The sequence below is a fragment of the Lepidochelys kempii genome, chromosome 18 (genome assembly GCF_965140265.1).
Source record: "Lepidochelys kempii isolate rLepKem1 chromosome 18, rLepKem1.hap2, whole genome shotgun sequence".
NCBI classification, from domain to species: domain Eukaryota; kingdom Metazoa; phylum Chordata; order Testudines; family Cheloniidae; genus Lepidochelys; species Lepidochelys kempii.
This window is the reverse complement of record NC_133273.1, coordinates 24782490-24802461: the sequence shown is the minus strand read 5'-3', so window position 1 is coordinate 24802461 and position 19972 is coordinate 24782490. Positions and strand designations below refer to the sequence as shown.

Below are 19972 nucleotides of genomic sequence, written 5' to 3'. Positions count from 1 at the left end.
GCCCCGGGCAAATTGCCCCGCCCCCCTCGGGGCCCCAGGCCCGCCGCCCCGTGCCCTCACAGGCAACGCGAGAAGGGGCGGGGCCTGGCAGACTCCATCGAGCGGCTGCCAAGGAGACCCGCCCCCAACGCCCTGAGGGGCTACAGGCCAGGGCTCGAGCCGCCGACTCAGCGCCCCCGTCACCTGGGGCGGGGATCCGGGGCGAGAGCCTGGCCCGGCTCAGCAACCGCCCTCGACCCACTCTGCCCTCAACACCCGCCCCGCCGGAGGCGCAGCCGCCCCCGCCGCGGCGCAAGGCAGCAGCGACCTAACATCCCCCCCCACACACACGCAGAGGAACAGGAGGAAGTTTCAAAAGCCACTTTATTAAACGTTACAAAGGCCTCTTTCCCAGGACAGTGCAGGGACACGCCCTCCTGATGACATACACTTTCAGAGGTTTCTAAGTGTAGGAACTAGTACATACAGTTGATATTTCTTTAAAAGCTGCAGCATAAAAAAATAGTAAACAGTTTCTTAATTGTGAGTAAGAAAGATTTCAGTTTGTACAAGTAGCTTTGTTACTGGTCCATGGTACATTTATACAGTAATTTCTAAGAGACTTTGTACATTGAAAGAAGTCACTGCAGTGATCCTTGCACTTCATCCTCAAACAGGCAAGGCCTTAGATAGTTAATTATAAGCCAACAGAGCAACTTTCCACAACACTCACTACCAAAAAAAACAAAACAAAAACACATTCTAAAGCATCTTGTACTTTGGGGGTAAAGAGGCCAATATTTCTCCCTCGGTGCTTAGAGGGCAGATCCACCTTTGGACACAGCCACCCGCTGAGTGCTCTGTCACATCTTTCTGGTATTTGTCCATCAAGAGTCTGGCTCATTTCTATGTGATAACTCAGTCAAAGCAACATCCAACACTCAAAGAAGTAGGTTATGGCGATTAGGTTTGTGAATCCATTTCACAGTGTAGCTACTTGCAAATCTACCCCCAAAAAGTAAGGGAGGAAAAAAAGACAAGAGAAAGGAAAAACTATATAGAGGAAGTAGAAACAAGGACTGGGAAAAAATTAGAAACAGACAGATTAGAGGGTACACAAAGTGGTGACTGGGTGAAGCACCAAGTTATTTCTTTCCCTCCTCATGGAGAGTAGTCACCCCTACCTAAAAAGTTTGGAGGTAAGAGGGAAGAGGCAACAGCATTTGTTACCAGCCTTTCCTGAAGTCCTAGGGGACTCACTTACTCTGAAGACAAGCTGAGAAGGAAGACAATTTGTGAAGTAATGCAAACAGATTACATATAAATATATATAAAATTTTAAACTACACTTGGCACTGATTCTACACTGGAAACATCTTGCTGGCTTGCAGAGAAGTCTTCACTGAACTACTTTTTGGCAAAAGACAAAAACCCCAACAAAACCAACTTTGGTAAGTGTCTACATTACAAACACTAAACATTTTTAAAGGTACTCTTTCAGATTAAACTGACACCAGAAAGTGACAGACTGTCTTTTGCAGAGAATGTAAACGCCTTATATAGGGAAGTGTTTAATCACAATTACCACAAGGCAGCACTAACGGTTCAGTGCTCAAATCTTTAGAACTTCAATAATAGAATTTAACTGCATATTCATAAAACAGCAGTGAACGATAAGTAGTGTTTACTAGGGTGGCAGGCTCTTTCACAACTAGTCAGAAGGCATTAATGGAGTATGGCAAGGCAGGCAAAGTCTGTTAAAATGCCAGACGTGTTAAGAGTTTCTTCCAAGAAGGCACAAATTTAAGATCTGATTCCCACCCCTTTAGTAGTGTCAGAAGAGACACCTTTAAATTGGGGCCTGGAGGAGACAGTGAAGAGAACAGATACGCAAACATACTCTTCCAATTTATCTAGAATTCAGTAGACAGTGGCAACAATACATTGCTTCTAGATTCTGAAATTCATACATGAAATCCTCTTCACCAGCTCATACTCAAGATTACCAAGGCACTGTGCAAGTTTTGGGCTGTGCTTATTAGCATTTTAAAATCAGAAGTGTAACTTTTAAATAAAGGCACATTTCCTATAAACCAGAGAAAGTTAACATATGACTAATCAAAATAATTTTGCTTTATACATCAGTAGGTGAGAGCTTGAGAATACAGCAGGTTTGAAGGAGAGAGATGGCTTCCGCTGGTTTGCATTTCTTCTTGTAACTCATGAGGACACGTTCCAGACTATAACAGAAAAAAAAAGGATTGGAAAAGCGACAGTCCTCTTCCCTCCACATCAAAGAGGCATAAAACAATCCTGCAACTTAAAGACTTGAGCTACAGAACACTCAAAGTATTCAACAAAAGGAAATTCTAAATAATTTCCTGTGTTTGTTTTACCACAGTTTCATTCTTGCATGGGATTGGTTTTTAAAATTTATGTACCAGGTGTTTCTCACCTATGGTCACAATTCTGTTTGTAGCATCACAATTAGTTAGAATATAAGGGTTGGAAGGGACCTCAGGAGGTCAACTAGTCCAACCTCCTGCTCAAAGCAGGACCAATCCCCAATTTTTGCCCCATATCCCTAAATGGCCCCCTCAAGGATTGAACTCACAACCCTGGGTTTAGCAGGCCAAAGCTCAAACCACTGAGCTATGCCTCCCCCCCCCCCCCAAGTTGCTGTAGATTGTGTTACAAACAGGCCCAAAGGGGAGAAATGAATATGCTGTCAGAGCTTGAGAGTAAACGAATCCTGCTGGAAAGTTTTTTTTTAACAGCTACATCACAAATTCAAACTGCTGAACACCAAGCAATGTAAGTAGTTATAAGCTCCCTGGCTCTACTACAGCCAGAGTATGAATCCACAGCTTCCTTGCATGCACCAGAAACATCACCACTTGCATTTGTATTTATAAGTTTGTTACCAGTTATAATAATGGGCTTGTGACTATTGTATACATAAGGGTACATCTGGCAACATTCAGAAGTTGGGACAAGTGAAAGCTGGATATCAAACAAGGGACCATGAATTTCTTTTCTCTTAAAACTTCTACTGCAATATACTTCTGTTTAAACAGCTTGTTCACTGGTGATGAATCCTTGAGAACTGCCTGTCCTTCTCCCCCAGGCTTCTGCTCCAGCAGGAAAACTAGTCCATGAAGTCAGGGGGGTTTCCTGCACTCAAGTGAGGCTAGGCAGATCAAGGCTCTTGCCTGGGTTGAGTCTAAGGGCAGGGTTTTAAGTGTAGACCTGCAGTGGCACTAATGCAGCTGGGCTGCTGTAGTGCTTCAGTGAAGACAATCCTATACTGATGGAAGAGTTTCTCCCATTCGCATCGGTAATCCACCTCCATGAGAGGCGGGAGCTGTGCCAAAGGGAAAAGCTCTCCTGTCAACATAGTGCTGCCTACAACAGGGGTTAGGTTGGTATAACTGCGTTGCTCATAGGTGTGGATTTTTCACACCCCTGCACGACACTGATATAACTATGTAAGTTTACAGTGTAGACCTAGCCTAACTACCTTGCTATCTAAGCACTACTGAGGATTGGAGGAGGAGGAGTCTTATATGAAGCTTCCCTACTTTTTTTGTTGTTTGTTTTGCTTGACTTCTGGGCTGGAAGACAGCAAGGGGAGTCTGATTGGCTGGAGTACCCATTTTGGGATTAAGAAAAGGGTGTGACCCAATAGAAGAGGGCCAGACTGCTTTGCAAGAAAAAGGTGACATAAGGATGTTGAACCTGGAGTCTAAAAGATTAATAAATGTAGAAATACTGTGAAAGATGAATGTGAGAAATGTGTATGTCCACAGCTCTTCTCATCTTAAGGTTCTCAAGGCACTTCATGTATTCTTTGGAAGCCCCTGTGAGGTAAGCATCATTATCCCCATTTTAAAGATTGAGAAACTGAGGCAAAGAACAGGTTTCAGAGTGGTAGCCGTGTTAGTCTGTATCAGCAAAAAGAACGGGGAGTACTTGTGGCACCTTAGAGACTAACCAATTTATTTGATCATAAGCCAATTTAGCCCACTAAAGCTTATGCTCAAAGAAATTGGTTAGTCTCTAAGGTGCCACAAGTACTCCTCGTTCTTTCTGCTGAGGCAAAGAAGTGGTCAGGTGACCTGGTCACGCTCACAGTCACTGGCAGAGCTGGGACTGGAACTCAAGAGTCTCAGTCTCTTGTGAAATCCCATTTCTGCTCAGTGTGCAAGAGCCTGAGATTCAACAGTTAAGGTTCCCACAGAAGCCATAACTTCACCACATTGCACAGATTATGTTCAAATATCAATTTAGCAGCATAAGTACTCTTTTGGACTCCTGCATATATGTCAAGCATGCAATATGGCTAAGTTAGGGTTACTGTGTGAACCTTAACTTTTGAATATTATGACCTATGTACGAGCAGTCACACCCAGAGAGCGTTACATTAACTTTTTGCATTCGATTTAGTCTTATGTCCCATGTACGCTAGTCCTACTGACAAAACAGTGCTTTAGCTAAACACTTACCGATGATGATGATGATGATGATGAGAACAACTGCTATCAATATTGCCCACATCTGTTAAAAAAGCACATCATTTAGTACAAACAACTCACTTAGATATTTTTTTAAAAAGAGAGGGCTAAAGCTTCTTCTCTAGACCCAACTACTGCTCCCCTTCCTTACAATTTATGTTTTCCACTCTGTCTTGGCTTCTCAGCAAATAAAGAGTATGCTCCCAGGCCTTACAGTCATGTCTGCTAATTACACGAACAGACTAAACGTTCTTTATAGTGCTATGTCTGTGTTATCGTCATTCAATCCATATCACTGAATTTCTTCCTCTTAGATCTCCAACACCTTAAACTAGTACATACATTTATCCTTGGCAACATTTCTGTCCTGGAAAATGTTTTGTGTGAAGGAACATGGCCAGGGCACCCAACTTTTGGCCAGTTCATCTACTTCGCTAAGCCAGATGCTCATTAAGGACCAGATGCTGTAATCTTAAATACTATTCACCATGAGTAAAGGCTGCGGAAATTGGCCATATGTTCTCATGGATTTCTTCCCCTTTATGTAGTATTCAACTACTTATAGTTTTTAGTCACATTAATTTGTATTGGAAATACTCGAGTCATGGTTACCTTACAGTTCTTCCACCAATACTTTCTTTTCAGCTTGGCAGCACTGGTCTCAAATTGGGAAGCTCCCGCCTGCAGTGCGTCAGCACGGTCATCCAACTCTGACAGCTTCTGATCTCGTTCCAACACCTTGTCCACATTCACCCTCATGATGTCAACCACCTACAGTGATTTAATAGTCACAGTAAGTTATTCATTCATTAGATGTTCATTCCCTTGAACACTTTAAGCATGCAGCAGATCCTGACAAATCCCTTTTATAACATTAACATCATTCAAGTATTTTTAAATAAAGCAGAAGATATTGCCTTTTTGATTAAGAGTAGACAATATTGAACTTAGGTTCTTATATTAGTTAAAAAATTTGTGGAATTAAGTAACTGAGTTGGAGATTCCCTAATGCCTGCCTTGGGGTTTCAATATCAGATACTTTGTTTATAAGCTTACTCCTACTGAAACAAAAAGTATTCCACTAATAACCTAGCATGTTAGAGAAGGGTATAAGAAAAACTCAGTTATGGAAGCCACAACTGGCATTTGAACAATACAGTAACTGCTCACTTAACATTGTTACGTTGCTGATCAATTAGAGAACATGCTTGTTTAAAGTTGTGCAATGCTCCCTTATAAAAGTTGTTTGGCATCCACCTGCTTTGTCCACTGCTTGCAGAAAGAGCAGCCTGTTGAAGCTCCCTGGTGGGGGCTTGGAACCAGGGTAGACCAGCAGCCTCCCATCAGCTCCCCTAAGTTCCCTGTGCAGCAGCTGCCCAGCAGACTATCAATTGCGGGGCAGTTCAGCTGTCCTTCCCCCCACTGCCATGTGCTGCTCCTGTCCTCTGCCTTGGAGCTGCTCCCGGGAGCCTCCTGCTTGCTGTGCAGGCAGGGGGGAAGAAGAGGGGTGCTAATGTCAGGGTGTCCCCCTCCCCCAGCTCCTGTACCCATTCTCCACAGAGCAAGGGAGCACACGACAGGGCTCAGGACAGGGAGCTTGCTGGCAGCAGCTGCTGTCTCAACTTGCTGATCTACTTAAAAAGGCAGTATACTTAGAGTGGGGTCATCGTACTTAAGGGGCAATGCGCATCTCTCTCTCTCTCTCACACACAGACACACCGTGTGTGTGTGTGTGTGTCTGTCTATGCCATGCTGTGTCTCCTCCCTCTATTTGTGCTGCCTTGTAGAGTGTAAGGCTACATTAACAATGTGTTAATTCTTGAGGGCTCAGCCGAGTGCTAGTTCATCATTTAGCAGTAAGGCATTCCCTGGGAAACATCCCACCCTCTGACTCCACCACCTCTGGTGAAAAATTCCCCTGGAATCTAGCCCCCCTTTACATTAATTTTTAGGGGAAATTGGATTCACTTAAAGTAGCATTTTTCAGGAACATAACTACAACATTAAGCGAGTTACTGTCCAATGTTTCTTTTGACACACAAAGCACCTATGACTTCTGAAAAGGAAGTTTTGTGCTACCCCATCCAGCCAGAAAGAAATGAGGCTCTCAGCCAAGGATGGCTTTTGGCTTACACAGTAAGTTTTGCCACAGTTTTGATAGATAACTAGAAACCCCTGGCAATTGTGGATTTCCATATAGCAAACCTCATTCTCTGTCAGAAACCAACTGGAGTCATGCAGCTAACCCACTGGCTCAAAAGATAGTCATCTTTGCAGGAGCAAGTCAACACCTGGAAAATATCACAGGTTTCCTGCAATGAGTCTCAAGATGATAGTTCAGATCACAAGAGGGACAAACGATGAAGACATACTAGCTTTTGGTTCATACACTGAAGGAGACAAATTTAAAAACTTTGCCCACACAACACTTCCATATGTCTTCCCTCTGTCAGGTTTCCCATGGTCAAAGGAATGGTAAAGCTGCTCTATACAAGAGCCATACCTCATCTACTTGGTGTTGTGTCTGCTGAAGGCGACGATTACTGCCAGAGGCATTACTTGAGCTTCCAGGGCCACTTGTTGACCTGCAGTGTAGAGACACTTACATTATGATATATCATTAACTACATTTATATACCACCTAGAAGTATGCTTGGGTAATTTGCAAACACAGGTATATACAAACCAAAAAAATAAGTGTAAACACCAATGGTCATAACAAAGAAAGGAAGAACATTCCCTAGGAGCTAAAATGCAGAAGAAGAAAAAGTCAGATTTCTTTTGCAGTGGAAGAGCGAAGCTTCAGCAGCAAGCTTTAGCCACAGAATTCAGACTTTAGCCATTCAGAATTCAGTGTTCCAAACTTACCACCAATGAATGGCTACAATGGCACCGGAGAGCAGAGAAGCAGGTGGGAGAGAGAAGAGCGGCACTACAGCTCAGAGCATAGCATATAGTTGCTCTTGATTGGCCAAGAACATGGGTTTAGGGATCTCCCCCCTCCCTGACCTTTGCAATAAAAAACACATGAGCTTGTGCACACTTCCCCCCCCTTTGATGAACTTGGGAATTTAAATTCTTTTTGGAAGCTACTGAACTCAGAAAAAGATTATGTCAGTCACTGGAAGCATGCGACATACACTGCTTGTTTTCCTAAAAGTTCATCACAGAATAGAGAGGCAGTGGCCAATACCAGATGTTTCAGAAGAAGGTGCAAGAAGCCCTGTAGAGCAGTGGGACTCAACCTTTCCAGGAGTCCGATTTGTCTTGCATACCCCCAATGGAGGAAGAACAGGCACATTTACAGTTTGTACACATAAGACATCTACAACAGTGGTTCTCAAGTAGGGGTCTGGGGCCCCCTGGGGGGGTGGGTGGGCTGCAAGCAGGTTTCAGGGGGGCCACCAAGCATGGCCAGCATTAGACTTGCTGGGACCCAGGACAGAAAGCCAAAGCCCCACTGCACGGGGCTGAAGCCAAAGCCTGAGCAACTCAGCTTGGTGGGAAACCACTGTGGCATGGGGACCTAGTCAATTGCCTTGCTTGCTACCCCCCAATATTGTTCCTGGCTTTTATATACAGAAAAACAGTTGCTGTGGCACGTGGGCTGTGGAGTTTTTACAACATGTTGGGTGGGCCTCAGAAAGAAAAAGGTTGAGAACCCTTGATTTACCTTTTGGCCTTTTATTATTTGCTTACTGTACCACCTTTCAATATTGATTATGAACACAATTCTAGATAGGACACAGGACAAGACACCAACTGGGCCTCAGGTGTCCTTAAACAAAAGTTACTTACATAGAGATGTGCGGATTCTCCATCACTTGGAAGTCTTTAAGTCAAGACTCAGTATGTTTCAGAAAGGGGAACTACACAGAACTGAGGAAGCTGGTTAAATGGAAATTAGAAGGAAAAATCAAAGGTGAAATGCCTGAAAACTGCATGGACATAGTGACAAGCAAAAAGGCATCCTTTTAAAAACTGGAAGTCAAATCATACTGAGGAAAATAGGAAGGCGCATAAACTCTGGCAAGTCAAATGTAAAAGTATAAGGCCACAGGTCAAAGAAGAATGTGAAAAGCAACTAGCTAAAGAAAAAAACCCCAACAACAATTTTTTTGTTAAGTACTTCAGAAGCAGGAAGTCTGCCAAACAGTCAGTGGGGTCACTGGACGATTGGGGTGCTAGAGGACCACTCAAAGACGACAAGGCTGCTGGAGAAGCTAAAGGAATTCTTTGCACTGGTCTTCACTGCAGAGGATGTGGAGAAGATCTCCACATCTGAACCATTCTTTTTATGTGACAAATCTAAGGAACTGTCTCAGATTGATGTATATCAATAGAGGTAGTTTTGGAACCAATTGAGAAATTAAACAGCAGTAAGTCACCAGGAACGGATGGTTCTGAAGGAGCTCAAATACAAAATTGCAAAACTACTAACGGTGGTATGCAACCTATCACTTAACTCAGCATCTATACCAGATGACAGCAGGATAGCTAACATAACACACTGATTTTTAAAAAAAGGCTCCAGAGGTGATCCTGACAATTACAAGCTGGTAAATGTAACTTTAGTTTCAACCAATGTGCTTGGTACTGTAGTAAAGAACAGAATTATCAGATATATTAGATAACCACAATATGTTGAGGAAAGTCAACATGGCTTTTGCAGAGGGAAATCATGCCTCATCAATCTATTAGAATTCTCTGAGGGAGTCAACAGGCATATGGACAAGGGTGATCCAGTTGACAGTGTATTTGGACTTTCAGAAAGCCTTTGACAAGTTCCTGCACCAAAAAGGCTCTTATCCCATGACTCCTTAGTTTGCTTAAAAGGGAAGGTCCTCTCATAGATCAGTAACTGGTTAAAAATAGGAAATAAAGGGTAGGAATACATGGTAAGTTTTCACAATAGAAAGTGGTAAATAGCATAGTCCTTCAAGGTTCTATTAATAAATTATCTGGAAAAGGGCTGAACAGTGAGGTGGCAAAGTTTGTAGGTGACCCAAAGCTGGCTGCGAAGAGTTACAACGGGATCTCACTAAACTGGGTAAATGGGCAAGAAAATGGCAGATGACATTCAATGTTGATCAATGCACATTGGAAAACAATCTCAATTAGACCCCATCATTTTGTATGTATAAGTTAGATCTTGGAGTCATCATTGGCAGTTCTTCGAAAACATCTGCTCAATGTGCAGTGGCAGTCAAAAAAGCTAACAATATTGGTAAGCATTAGGAAAGGGAAAGATAAGAAAAAATATCATAATGCTGCTATATAAATCCATGGTATGCCCACATCTTGAATACTGCACCACAGTTACTATCACCCCATCTCAAAAAAGATATTAGAATTGGAAAAAGTACGGAGAAGGGCAACAAGAACGATCAGAAGGTATGCAACAGCTTTCATATGAGGAAAGATAAAAGACTGGGACTAGCCAGCTTGGAAAAGATGAACTGAAAGGATCATATAATTAGAGAGTTCATGATTTTAAGGAATGGTAGGAGGGAGAACAGCAAAATAGAGAATGGACTTCAAGAAGGCAGACTTTAGCAAACTCGGGGAGTTGGTAGTTAAGATCCCCTGGGAAGCAAGTGTAAGGGGAAAAAACAAGAGAAGACAGTTGGCAGTTTTTCAAAGAGACAATATTAAGGGCACAAGAGCAAACTACCCCACTGCGTAGAAAAGATAGGAAGTATGGCAAGAGACCACCCTGGCTTAGCCAGGAGATCTTCAAGGATCTAAAAATCAAAAAAGAATCCTACAAAAAGTGGAAACTAGGTCACATATAAGAACTTAAGAATGGCCATACTGGGTCAGACCTAAGGTCCATCTAACCCAGTATCCTGTCTTTCAACAGTGGCCGGGGCCAGGTGCTCCAGAGGGAATGAACAGAACAGGTAATCAAGTGATCCATCCCCTGTCGCTCATTCCCAGCTTATGGCAAACAGAGGCTAGGGACACCGTTCCTGCCCATCCTGGTTAGTAGCCATTGATGAACCTATCTTCCACGAATTTATTTAGTTCTTTTTTGAACCCTGTTATGGTCTTGGCCTTCACAACATCCTCTGGCAAGGAGTTCCAGAGGTTGACTGTGTGTTGTGTGAAGAAATACTTCCTTTTATTTGTTTTAAGCCTGCTGCCTATTAATTCCATTTGGTGAACCCTAATTCTTGTGTTATGAGAAGGAGCAAACACTTCCTTATCTACTTTCTCTATACCAGTCATGATTTTATATACCTCAATCGTATCTCCCCTTAGCCGTCTCTTTTCCAAGCTGAAAAGTCCCAGTCTTATTAATCTCTCCTCATACAGAAGCCATTCCATACCTCTAATCATTTTTGTTGCCCTTTTCTGAACCTTTTCCAATTCCAATACATCTTCAGTTGCGAACCAGCTGAGCAGCGAAAAGCAGAGCAGCTAACAAAAGGAGTTTGCCTGGGATCTGCCTGAGAGGAGGTACGCTAAGGGCTGCATTAAGGAGGCTGTGTTGGTGAGTGTTTGTTGTGAGGACAGTGTGACTGTGTGCTTGATTGGTTGTTTGAAAAGGGCAGGAACTGGGTGTGCTTTGTTCCAGGTGAGCCTTAAGTGGGCCTGACTGCATAAAAAGCCAGTCAGTTGCGAACCAGCTGAGTAGCAAACAGCAGAGCAGCTAACAAAAGGAGTCTGCCTGGGAGTTCGCCTGGGGAGAGCCCACTGAGGCTTACATCTTGCCAGATTCTCTGAGTAGTTACGACAACTCCTGAGGAAGCTCGTAGAAGGAAGGTAATATGGATGGGGGGTGTTCAGCTGTTGTGACCTGCACTGGATGTGCTATGTTTGTCTTTCTTCCACAGGACAGATGCGACTTTGTCTGTACAAAGTGCAAGCTGGTCTCCATACTGGAAGAGAAGGTTCAAGGTCTGGAGCAACAGGTATCGACCCTGCGTTGCATAAGAGAAACTGAAGATTTCCTGGACGGATGTCATGATAGGCTTCTACGGGCACAAGGTTCTGAAGATTCAGAGCAGGCTGCACATCGGGGACAGAAGGATGGTGAAGAAATTTGGCATCATGTGACCTCCAGAAGAAAAAAGGGGAACGTCCATGTACCAGCAGGGCACATACAGGTAAGTAACAGTTTTCATGTTCTCTCCACCGGTACTAATGCGGAGAGTGGACCAAATGATACGTCTGAGGGAAGGGAGCAGAAGGAGACTCCGCCGATTGGAAGGCATGAGATGCACTGTCCTAGGCTTGGGGGTTCCATGACCACTGCTCCCAAGAGAAGGAGGCGGGTGGTAGTGGTCGGGGACCCTCTCCTCAGGGGGACTGAGTCATCTGCCTGCCGCCCTGACCGGGAAAACCGAGAAGTCTGCTGCTTGCCAGGAGCTAAGATTCGCAATGTGACGGAGAGATTGCCGAAACTCATCAAGCCCTCAGATCACTACCCCTTCCTGCTTCTTCACTTGGGCACCAATGATACTGCCAAGAATGACCTTGAGTGGATCACTGCGGACTACGTGGCTCTGGGAAGAAGGATAAAGGAGTTTGAGGCGCAAGTGGTGTTCTCGCACATCCTCCCCATGGAAGGAAAAGGCCTGGAGAGAGACCGTCGAATTGTGGAAGTCAACGAATGGCTACGCAGGTGGTGTCGGGGAGAAGGCTTTGGATTCTTTGACCATGGTATGGTGTTCCAAGAAGGAGTGCTAGGCAGAGACGGGCTCCACCTAACGAAGAGAGGGAAAAGCATCTTCGCAAGCAGGCTGGCTAATCTAGTGAGGAGGGCTTTAAACTAGGCTCACTGGGGGAAGGAGACCAAAGACCTGAGGTAAGTGGGGAAATGGGATACTGGGAGGAGGCACGAGCAGGAGCACATGAGAGAGGAGGGCTCCTGCCTCATACTGAGAAAGAGAGGCGATCAGCAGGTTACCTCAAGTGCATATATACAAATGCATGAAGCCTGGGAAATAAGCAGGGAGAACTGGAAGTCCTGGCACAGTCAAGGAATTATGATGTGATTGGAATAACAGAGACTTGGTGGGATAACTCACATGACTGGAGTACTGTCATGGATGGATATAAGCTGTTCAGGAAGGACAGGCATGGTGGGGGAGTTGCACTGTATGTAAGAGAACAGTATGACTGCAGTATGCACTATAAGGTGGGTAGAAAGTTGGCTAGATTGTCGGGCTCAAAGGGTAGTGATCAATGGCTCCATGTCTAGTTGGCAGCCAGTGTCAAATGGAGTGCCCCAGGGGTCGGTCCTGGGGCCGGTTTTGTTCAATATCTTCATAAATGATCTGGAGGATGGTGTGGATTGCACTCTCAGCAAATTTGCGGATGACACTAAACTGGGAGGAGAGGTAGATACGCTGGAGGGTAGGGATAGGATACAGAGGGCCCTAGACAAATTGGAGGATTGGGCTAAAAGAAATCTGATGAGGTTCAATAAGGATAAGTGCAGGGTCCTGCACTTAGGACGGAAGAACCCAATGCACAGCTACAGACTAGGGACCGAATAGCTAGGCAGCAGTTCTGCGGAAAAAGACCTAGGGGTGACAGTGGACGAGAAGCTGGATATGAGTCAGCCGTGTGCCCTTGTTGCCAAGAAGGCCAATGGCATTTTGGGATGTATAAGTAGGGGCATAGCAAGCAGATCGAGGGACGTGATCATTCCCCTCTATTTGACATTGGTGAGGCCTCATCTGGAGTAGTGTGTCCAGTTTTGGGCCCCACACTACAAGAAAGATGTGGATAAATTGGAGAGAGTCCAGCGAAGGGCAACAAAAATGATTAGGGGTCTGGAATACATGACTTATGAGGAGAGGCTGGGGGAACTGGGATTGTTTAGTCTGCAGAAGAGAAGAATGAGGGGGGATTTGATAGCTGCTTTCAACTACCTGAGAGATGGTTCCAGAGAGGATGGTTCTAGACTATTCTCAGTGGTAGAAGAGGACAGGACAAGGAGTAATGGTCTCAAGTTGCAGTGGAGGAGGTTTAGGTTGGATATTAGGAAAAACTTTTTCACTATGAAGGTGGTGAAACACTAGAATGCATTACCTAGGGAGGTGGTGGAATCTCCTTCCTTAGAAGTTTTTAAGGTCAGGCTTGACAAAGCCCTGGCTGGGATGATTTAGTTGGGGATTGGTCCTGCTTTGAGCAGGGGGTTGGACTAGATGACCTCCTGAGGTCCCTTCCAACCCTGATATTCTATGATTCTTTGAGATGGGGCGACCACATCTGTACACGGTATTCAAGATGTGGGAGTACCATGGATTTATATAGCAGCAACATGATATTTTCTGTCCTATTATCTATCCCTTTCTTAATTATTCCCAGCATTCTGTTCGCTTTTTTGATTGCCGCTGCACATTCAGTGGATGTTTTCAGAGAACTATCCACAATGACTCCAAGATCTCTTTCTTGAGTGGTAACAGCTAATTTAGATCCCATCATTTTATATGTATAGTTGGGATTATGCTTTCCAATGTGCATTACTTTGCATTTATCAACATCAAATTTCATCTGCCATTTTGTTGCCCAGTCTCCCAGTTTTGAGAGATTCTTTTGTAGCTCTTCACAGTCTGCCTGGGTCTTAACTACCTTTAGTAATTTTGACAAATTTCTGCAAATTTTGACACCTCACTGTTTATCCCTTTTTCCAGATCATTTATGAATATGTTGAATAGGACTGGTCCCAGAACTTACCCCTGGGGGACACCACTATTTACCTCTCTCCATTCTGAAAACTGACCCTTTATACCAACCCTTTGTTTCCTATCTTTTAACCAGGAAAAATTACAAAGGATGAATATAAACAAATAGCACAAGTAGATAGGGACAAAATTAGAAAGGCCAAGGCACAAAATGAGATCAAACTACCTAGAAACAAAGAGTAACAAGAAAACATTCTACAGATACATTAGAAGCAAGAGGAAGACCAAGGACAAGGTAGGTCCATTACTCAATGAGGTGGGAAAATCAACAGAACATGTGGAAATGGCAGGAGTACTTAATGACTTCTTTGCTTCAGTTTTCACCAAGAAGGTTGGTGGTGATTGGACATCTAACATAGTGAATGCCAGTGAAAATGAGGTAGGATCAGAAGAAGCTAAAATTTGGAAAGAACAAGTTAAAAATTACTTGGACAAACTGGATGTCTTCAAGTCACCAGGGCCTGATAAAATGCATCCTAGAATACCCAAGGAGCTGACTGAGGAGAAATCTGAGCCATTAGCAATGATCTTTGAAAAGTCATGGAAGATGAGAGAGATTCCAGATGTCTGGAAAAGGGCAAATATAGTGCCCATCTATAAGAAGGGAAATAAGGACAACCCAGGGAATTACAGATCAGTCATCTTAACTTCTGATCCCAGAAAGATAATGGAGTAAATAATTAAGTAATCAATTTGCAAACATCTAGAAGATAATAAGGCGATAAGCAACAGTCAGCATGGATTTATCATGTGTCAAACCAACCTGATAGCTTTCTTTGACAGGATAACAAGCCTTGTGGCTAGGGAGGAAGTGGTAGAAGTGGTATATTTTGACTTTAGTAAAGCTTTTGATGCTGTGTCACATGACCTTTTCATAAACAAACTAGGGAAGTGCAACCTAGATGGAGCTACTATCAGGGGGGTGCAAAACTGGTTGGAAAACCATTCCCAGAGAGGAGTTATCAGTGGTTTACAGTCATGCTGGAAGGGCATAAAGAGTGGAGTCCCACGGGGATCAGTTCTGGTTCCATTTCTGTTCAATATCTTCACCAGTGATTCATATAATGGCATAGAGACGTGCCATAAAATGTGCAGATGATACCAAGCTGGGAGAGGATGTACTTTGCACGTACTTTGGAGGATAGGATTAAAATTCAAAATGATCTGGACAAACTGGAGAAATGGTCTAAAGTAAACAGGATGAAATTCAATTACGACAAATGCAAAGGACTCAATTTTGGAAGGAACGATCAGTTGCACACATACAAAATGGGAAATAACTGCCTAGGAAGGAGTACCGCAGTAAGAAATCTGGTGGTCATAGTGGACCGCAAGCTCAATACGAGTCAACACTGTAACCCTATTGCAAAAAAAGCAAACCTTGCTCTGGGATGTCTTAGCACAGGGGAGGGCAAACTTTTTGGCCTGAGGGCCACATTGGGGTTCCAAAACTGTAGGGAGGTGTAGGGTATTATATTGCTCCCCGTAGGAATGTGCTTACAGCGTAATACTTACGGCTGCCCGTCCGGGTGCTCCGTAAGTAGCACATTCCTACGGGGAGCAATTTAATACATGACACCCCTGCAGCTCTCGCAGCCATGCTGCCCAGGAGGAGCTTGCAGCCCCGCCGCCCACAGCGTGGATGGCGCAGGGAGCTAAGGCTGCGGGGGAGGGGCCAGGGGCTCAAGGGCTGGGCCAGAAGGTCCCGCAGGCCGTAGTTTGCCCACCTCTGTCTTAGCAGGAGTGTTGTAAGCAAGACACGAAAAGTAATTCTTCCGTTCTACTCTGCACTGATTAGGCCTCAACTGGAGTATCGTGTCCAGTTCTGGGCGCCACATTTCAGGAAGGATGTGGACAAATTGGAGAGAGTCCAGAGAAGAGCGACAAAAATGATTAAAGGTCTAGAAAACATGACCTATGAGGGAAGATTGAAAAAATTGGGTTTCTTTAGTCTGGAAAAGAGAAAACTGTACTTTAACAGTTTTCAAGTACATAAAAGGTTGTTACAAGGAGAAGGGAGAAAAACTGTTCTCCTTAACCTCTGATGGGACAAGAAACAATGGGCTCGAATTGCAGCAAGGGAGGTTTAGGTTGGACATTAGGAAAAACTTCCTGTCAGGGTGGTTAAGCACTGGAATAAATTGCCTAGGGAGGTTGTGGAATCTGCATCCTTGGAGATTTTTAAGAGCAGGTTAGAAAAACACCTGTCAGGAAGGGTCTTGATAATACTTAGTCCTGCCACGAGTGAAGGGGACTGGACTAGATCACCTCTCGTGGTCCCTTCCAGTTCTATAAAATTGTGAATAATATGGAGAAAGTGAATAAGGAAGTGTTATTTATCCCTTCACACAACACAAGAACCAGGGGTCACCTAATCCAATTAATAGTCAGCAGGTTTTAAACAAGAGGAAATATATTTTCATATGGTGCACACTCCACTTGTAGAGCTCATTGCCAGGGGATGCTGTGAAGGCCTAAAGTTTAACTGGGTTCCAAAAAGGATCAGGTAAGTTCAGGGAGGATAGGTCCATCAACGGGTATTAGCCAATATGGTCAGGGACTGAACCCCATGCTCCGGGTGTCCTGAAACCTCCAACTGCTAGAAGCTGGGAGTGGATGATGGGATGGATCACTTGCAATTGCCCTGTTCTGTTCATTTCCTCTGTAGCATCTGACACTGGCCACTGTCAAAAGACAGGATATTGAGTTAAATGGACCATTGGTCTGACCCAATGTGGTCATTCTTATGCTATAGCTCCAACAGAAATTATGGACTTGATGCAGTTCTTTGGATAGTACAATGCAGGAAGTCAGACTAGATGATCAGAATGGCCCCTTCTGGACTAAGATCATGTTTGTTGTACCATCTATTTTAGGAAAAATCTTTGAACTATCCCCTTTCTCTCATTCTCACTTTAAAAAGCTTTAATATTTATTTTTCACTGCTCAAAGTACTACTGTCACTATAAACACCCTCTGATGGCCAGCTTATAGAATGAATACTCCATCACACTATATGCCACCTTCTAAAAACAGCACCAAATAACCAGGTTCCTTTAATTTGTAAAGTAAAGGAGTATAAATCCAAAACGAAATAAACAATCCCACAATTCCTCCCCCTCCCTCCCAACAGGTGAAGCCAAAGAAATAAAAAGGCTTTTTTTTTTTTTGCTGGTATATTTTAAAAGGCTCCCTGAATTGCTAGCTAGTGGCTCAAAAGAGTGCCTATGTTCATTTTAAAAACATCAGAGTCTAAGCAGAATCACAGAGCTTACCATCCCTGCACACTATAATCTAGAAATAAAGAACATTTTGCTTAATTTTTGTCAACCTAATATGAACTGGCTAGTTAGCACTGAAGTCATTTAACAACACAGCATCAAGCTGTCTGTAAGAGTCACAACCCATTATTTACCAGTTCTGTGAATAAACAGGAATATATAAATTCCCAGATTCCTTTCACTGGTGCTAAACCTTTAAAAAAACAAAACAAAAAGCACTAGCCATTTGATAAGGAAAAAAATCCCCAAACACATTGCCCACAAAAATTTAAGAGATCTAATGCCATTCATATTTTACTCTTTCCTAGTCTGTAAAGGCAGCCCTTACAGAAGTCACATCTATCACCCTTAAGAGGCATACAGCAAGAAAGCATGAGTTTTCTGTGACTTAGTAAACCCCTTGTGACTCAACAATCACTACTCTAAGAAACACAGAGGTAAGGCTTCCTGCATACAGCACACAAGAAGTGGATGATGGCAGCTGCCACATTAGAAAGCAGAGACCAGCTGTGGTGCTAGGACCATGTGTGACAGGCACTGGTGTGCAGATCCAAGCCCAGTGTACTGCCACATCCCCACAGCAGCAGGTCCAGGCCACACACCTTCTGACTATTAGGGTAGTTAAGCTCTGGAAACACCTGTCAGGGGTGGTCTAGAAGATTTACTTGGTCCTGCCACAACACAGGGGACTGGATTGGACTACTTCTCGAGGTCCCTTCCTGTCCTACATTTCTAGGATTCTGTGATCCCTGAAACACACAACTTCAGGATTTTCCATGCTCTTTTATCAATTCTTTTTGCATTCTATCACGCTTTTGCCTCCACTGTAAGCTTTTCATTATTAGGTCATTTAAAAGAGACACTCAAGCAGGGGGTGGCACCCTTTCAGAAGTGCGGTGCCGAGTAGGTGTGCCTTGTGAGCACCGGCCCCAGCATGGATCCGCCCCGGCTCAAGTCCCGGCCCCAGGCGCGGCGCAGGGCGATGCGAGCCCGGGGCGATGGGAGCCCGGGCCGCACGGCCGGCCGCGCCCACGCACAGCGCGGCGAGCGGGCAATGCCGCGGGCTCCCGCGGCCGCAAGGGACCGCTGCGCCCGGCCGCGCCCTGCCCAGGCCCGTGCACTGAGCGGCGGCTCAGCGACACGCCCAGGCCCGGCCTGTCACGGGAGCACGAGCGGCCTTTACCCCTCCGCCGCCCCCCCCGCCTGGCGCGCCCGGCGCCCGCAGCCGCGCCCGGCGCCCGCCCCGCAGCCCCCGCCCGGCGCCGCCAGGCCCGCCCCGCAGCCCCCGCCCGGCGCCGCCAGGCCCGCCCCGCAGCCCCCGCCAGGCCCGGCCCGCCCCGCAGCCCCCGCCAGGCCCGGCCCGCCCCGCAGCCCCCGCCCGGCGCCGCCCCGCAGCCCCCGCCAGGCCCGCCCCGCAGCCCCCGCCTGGCGCCGCCCGCCCGGGAAGGTGGCCGCCGGGCAGCCCCCCTTGCGGCCCCCCCGAGCTCCCAGCAGGCCCGGCCCGGCCGCAGCGGGCGCTGAGTCGCCCCGGGACCCGCACTCACATGGCGGCGGCGGCAGGGGCGAGGCTCCGCGGGGGCTGGGGGCAGCGTCCAACAGCGCCGAAGGAAACCGGGCAACTGACCCGGAACCCGCCCCAGCTCGCGCCGCCTGCTGCGGGATGGGACGCTCCAGGGGCGGGGATTGGCCAGGCCCCGCCCACAACGCCTAGTCCCGCGCGTCGCGCGCCCGGCTGCGTAGAGGCGCGCGCGCTTCTGCCGGCTCCCTTGTGCTTGGGGGAGGCTCTAGGTGTGTTGGGGGCGGGGCTTAGGAGGCTGGTTTCTTCCTTGGTGTCCCTGACGGGGGGTGGCAGGTTCCTGTGTGTCCCTGGGGGGCGGGGGGGCAGGTTCCTGTGTGTCCCTGGGGGCGGGCGGACGGGGGGGGCAGGTTCCTGTGTGTCCCTGGGGGGCGGGGGGCGGCAGGTTCCTGTGTGTCCCTGGGGGGCAGGTTCCTTTGCCTTCCTAGGGAGGGGGCAGGTTCCTGTGTGTCCCTGGGGGGCAGGGGGGGCAGGTTCCTGTGCCTTCCTAGGGAGGGGGCAGGTTCCTGTGTGTCCCTGGGGGGCAGGGGGGGCAGGTTCCTGTGCCTTCCTAGGGAGGGGGCAGGTTCCTGTGTGTCCCTAGGGAGGGGGGCGGCAGGTTCCTGTGCCTTCCTAGGGAGGGGAGCAGGTACCTGTGCCTCCCAGGGGACAGGATGCAGCAGGTTTCCAGGGCAGGTGACTGTATTTTTGTGGTAGGGTGGGTTTCTGCATGTCCCTGTGAGAAACCTGTTACTCTCTGGTGCTCTGAAAATAAATCCATACTGAGGCAGCTCCAAAGTGCCCTGTCGCACCTATTGCCTCTTCTCAGCATTCTGTGGGTGCTTGGCCTATGGGGCAGTCTTCATAATCCATAAATGGCTTTTGCCTAAGGCTATAAAAGTTACCCTGGATGGCGATGGGGGGACTGAGAGCCCCACCAGG

General features: G+C 46.2%; 1 protein-coding gene across 2 annotated transcripts; it reads right to left on the bottom strand.

Annotated features, from left to right (window-relative positions):
* Positions 1–345: 345 nt before the first annotated feature.
* Positions 346–19235, bottom strand: VAMP3 (vesicle associated membrane protein 3). Of its 2 annotated transcripts, XM_073316325.1 has the most exons (6): positions 19020–19179; positions 8292–8381; positions 6997–7078; positions 5106–5264; positions 4485–4536; positions 346–2219 (listed from the first exon to the last, which is right to left on the bottom strand). In XM_073316325.1, exons 2-6 carry the CDS (start codon positions 8312–8314, stop codon positions 2200–2202), a joined length of 336 nt encoding a protein of 111 aa, XP_073172426.1. In that variant the 5' UTR covers positions 8315–8381; positions 19020–19179; the 3' UTR covers positions 346–2199. The 2 variants fall into 2 exon arrangements, with proteins under 2 accessions (XP_073172426.1, XP_073172427.1); XM_073316326.1 differs by lacking the exon at positions 8292–8381 and having other exon boundaries at positions 19020–19235.
* Between the last annotated feature and the right edge of the window lie 737 nt (positions 19236–19972).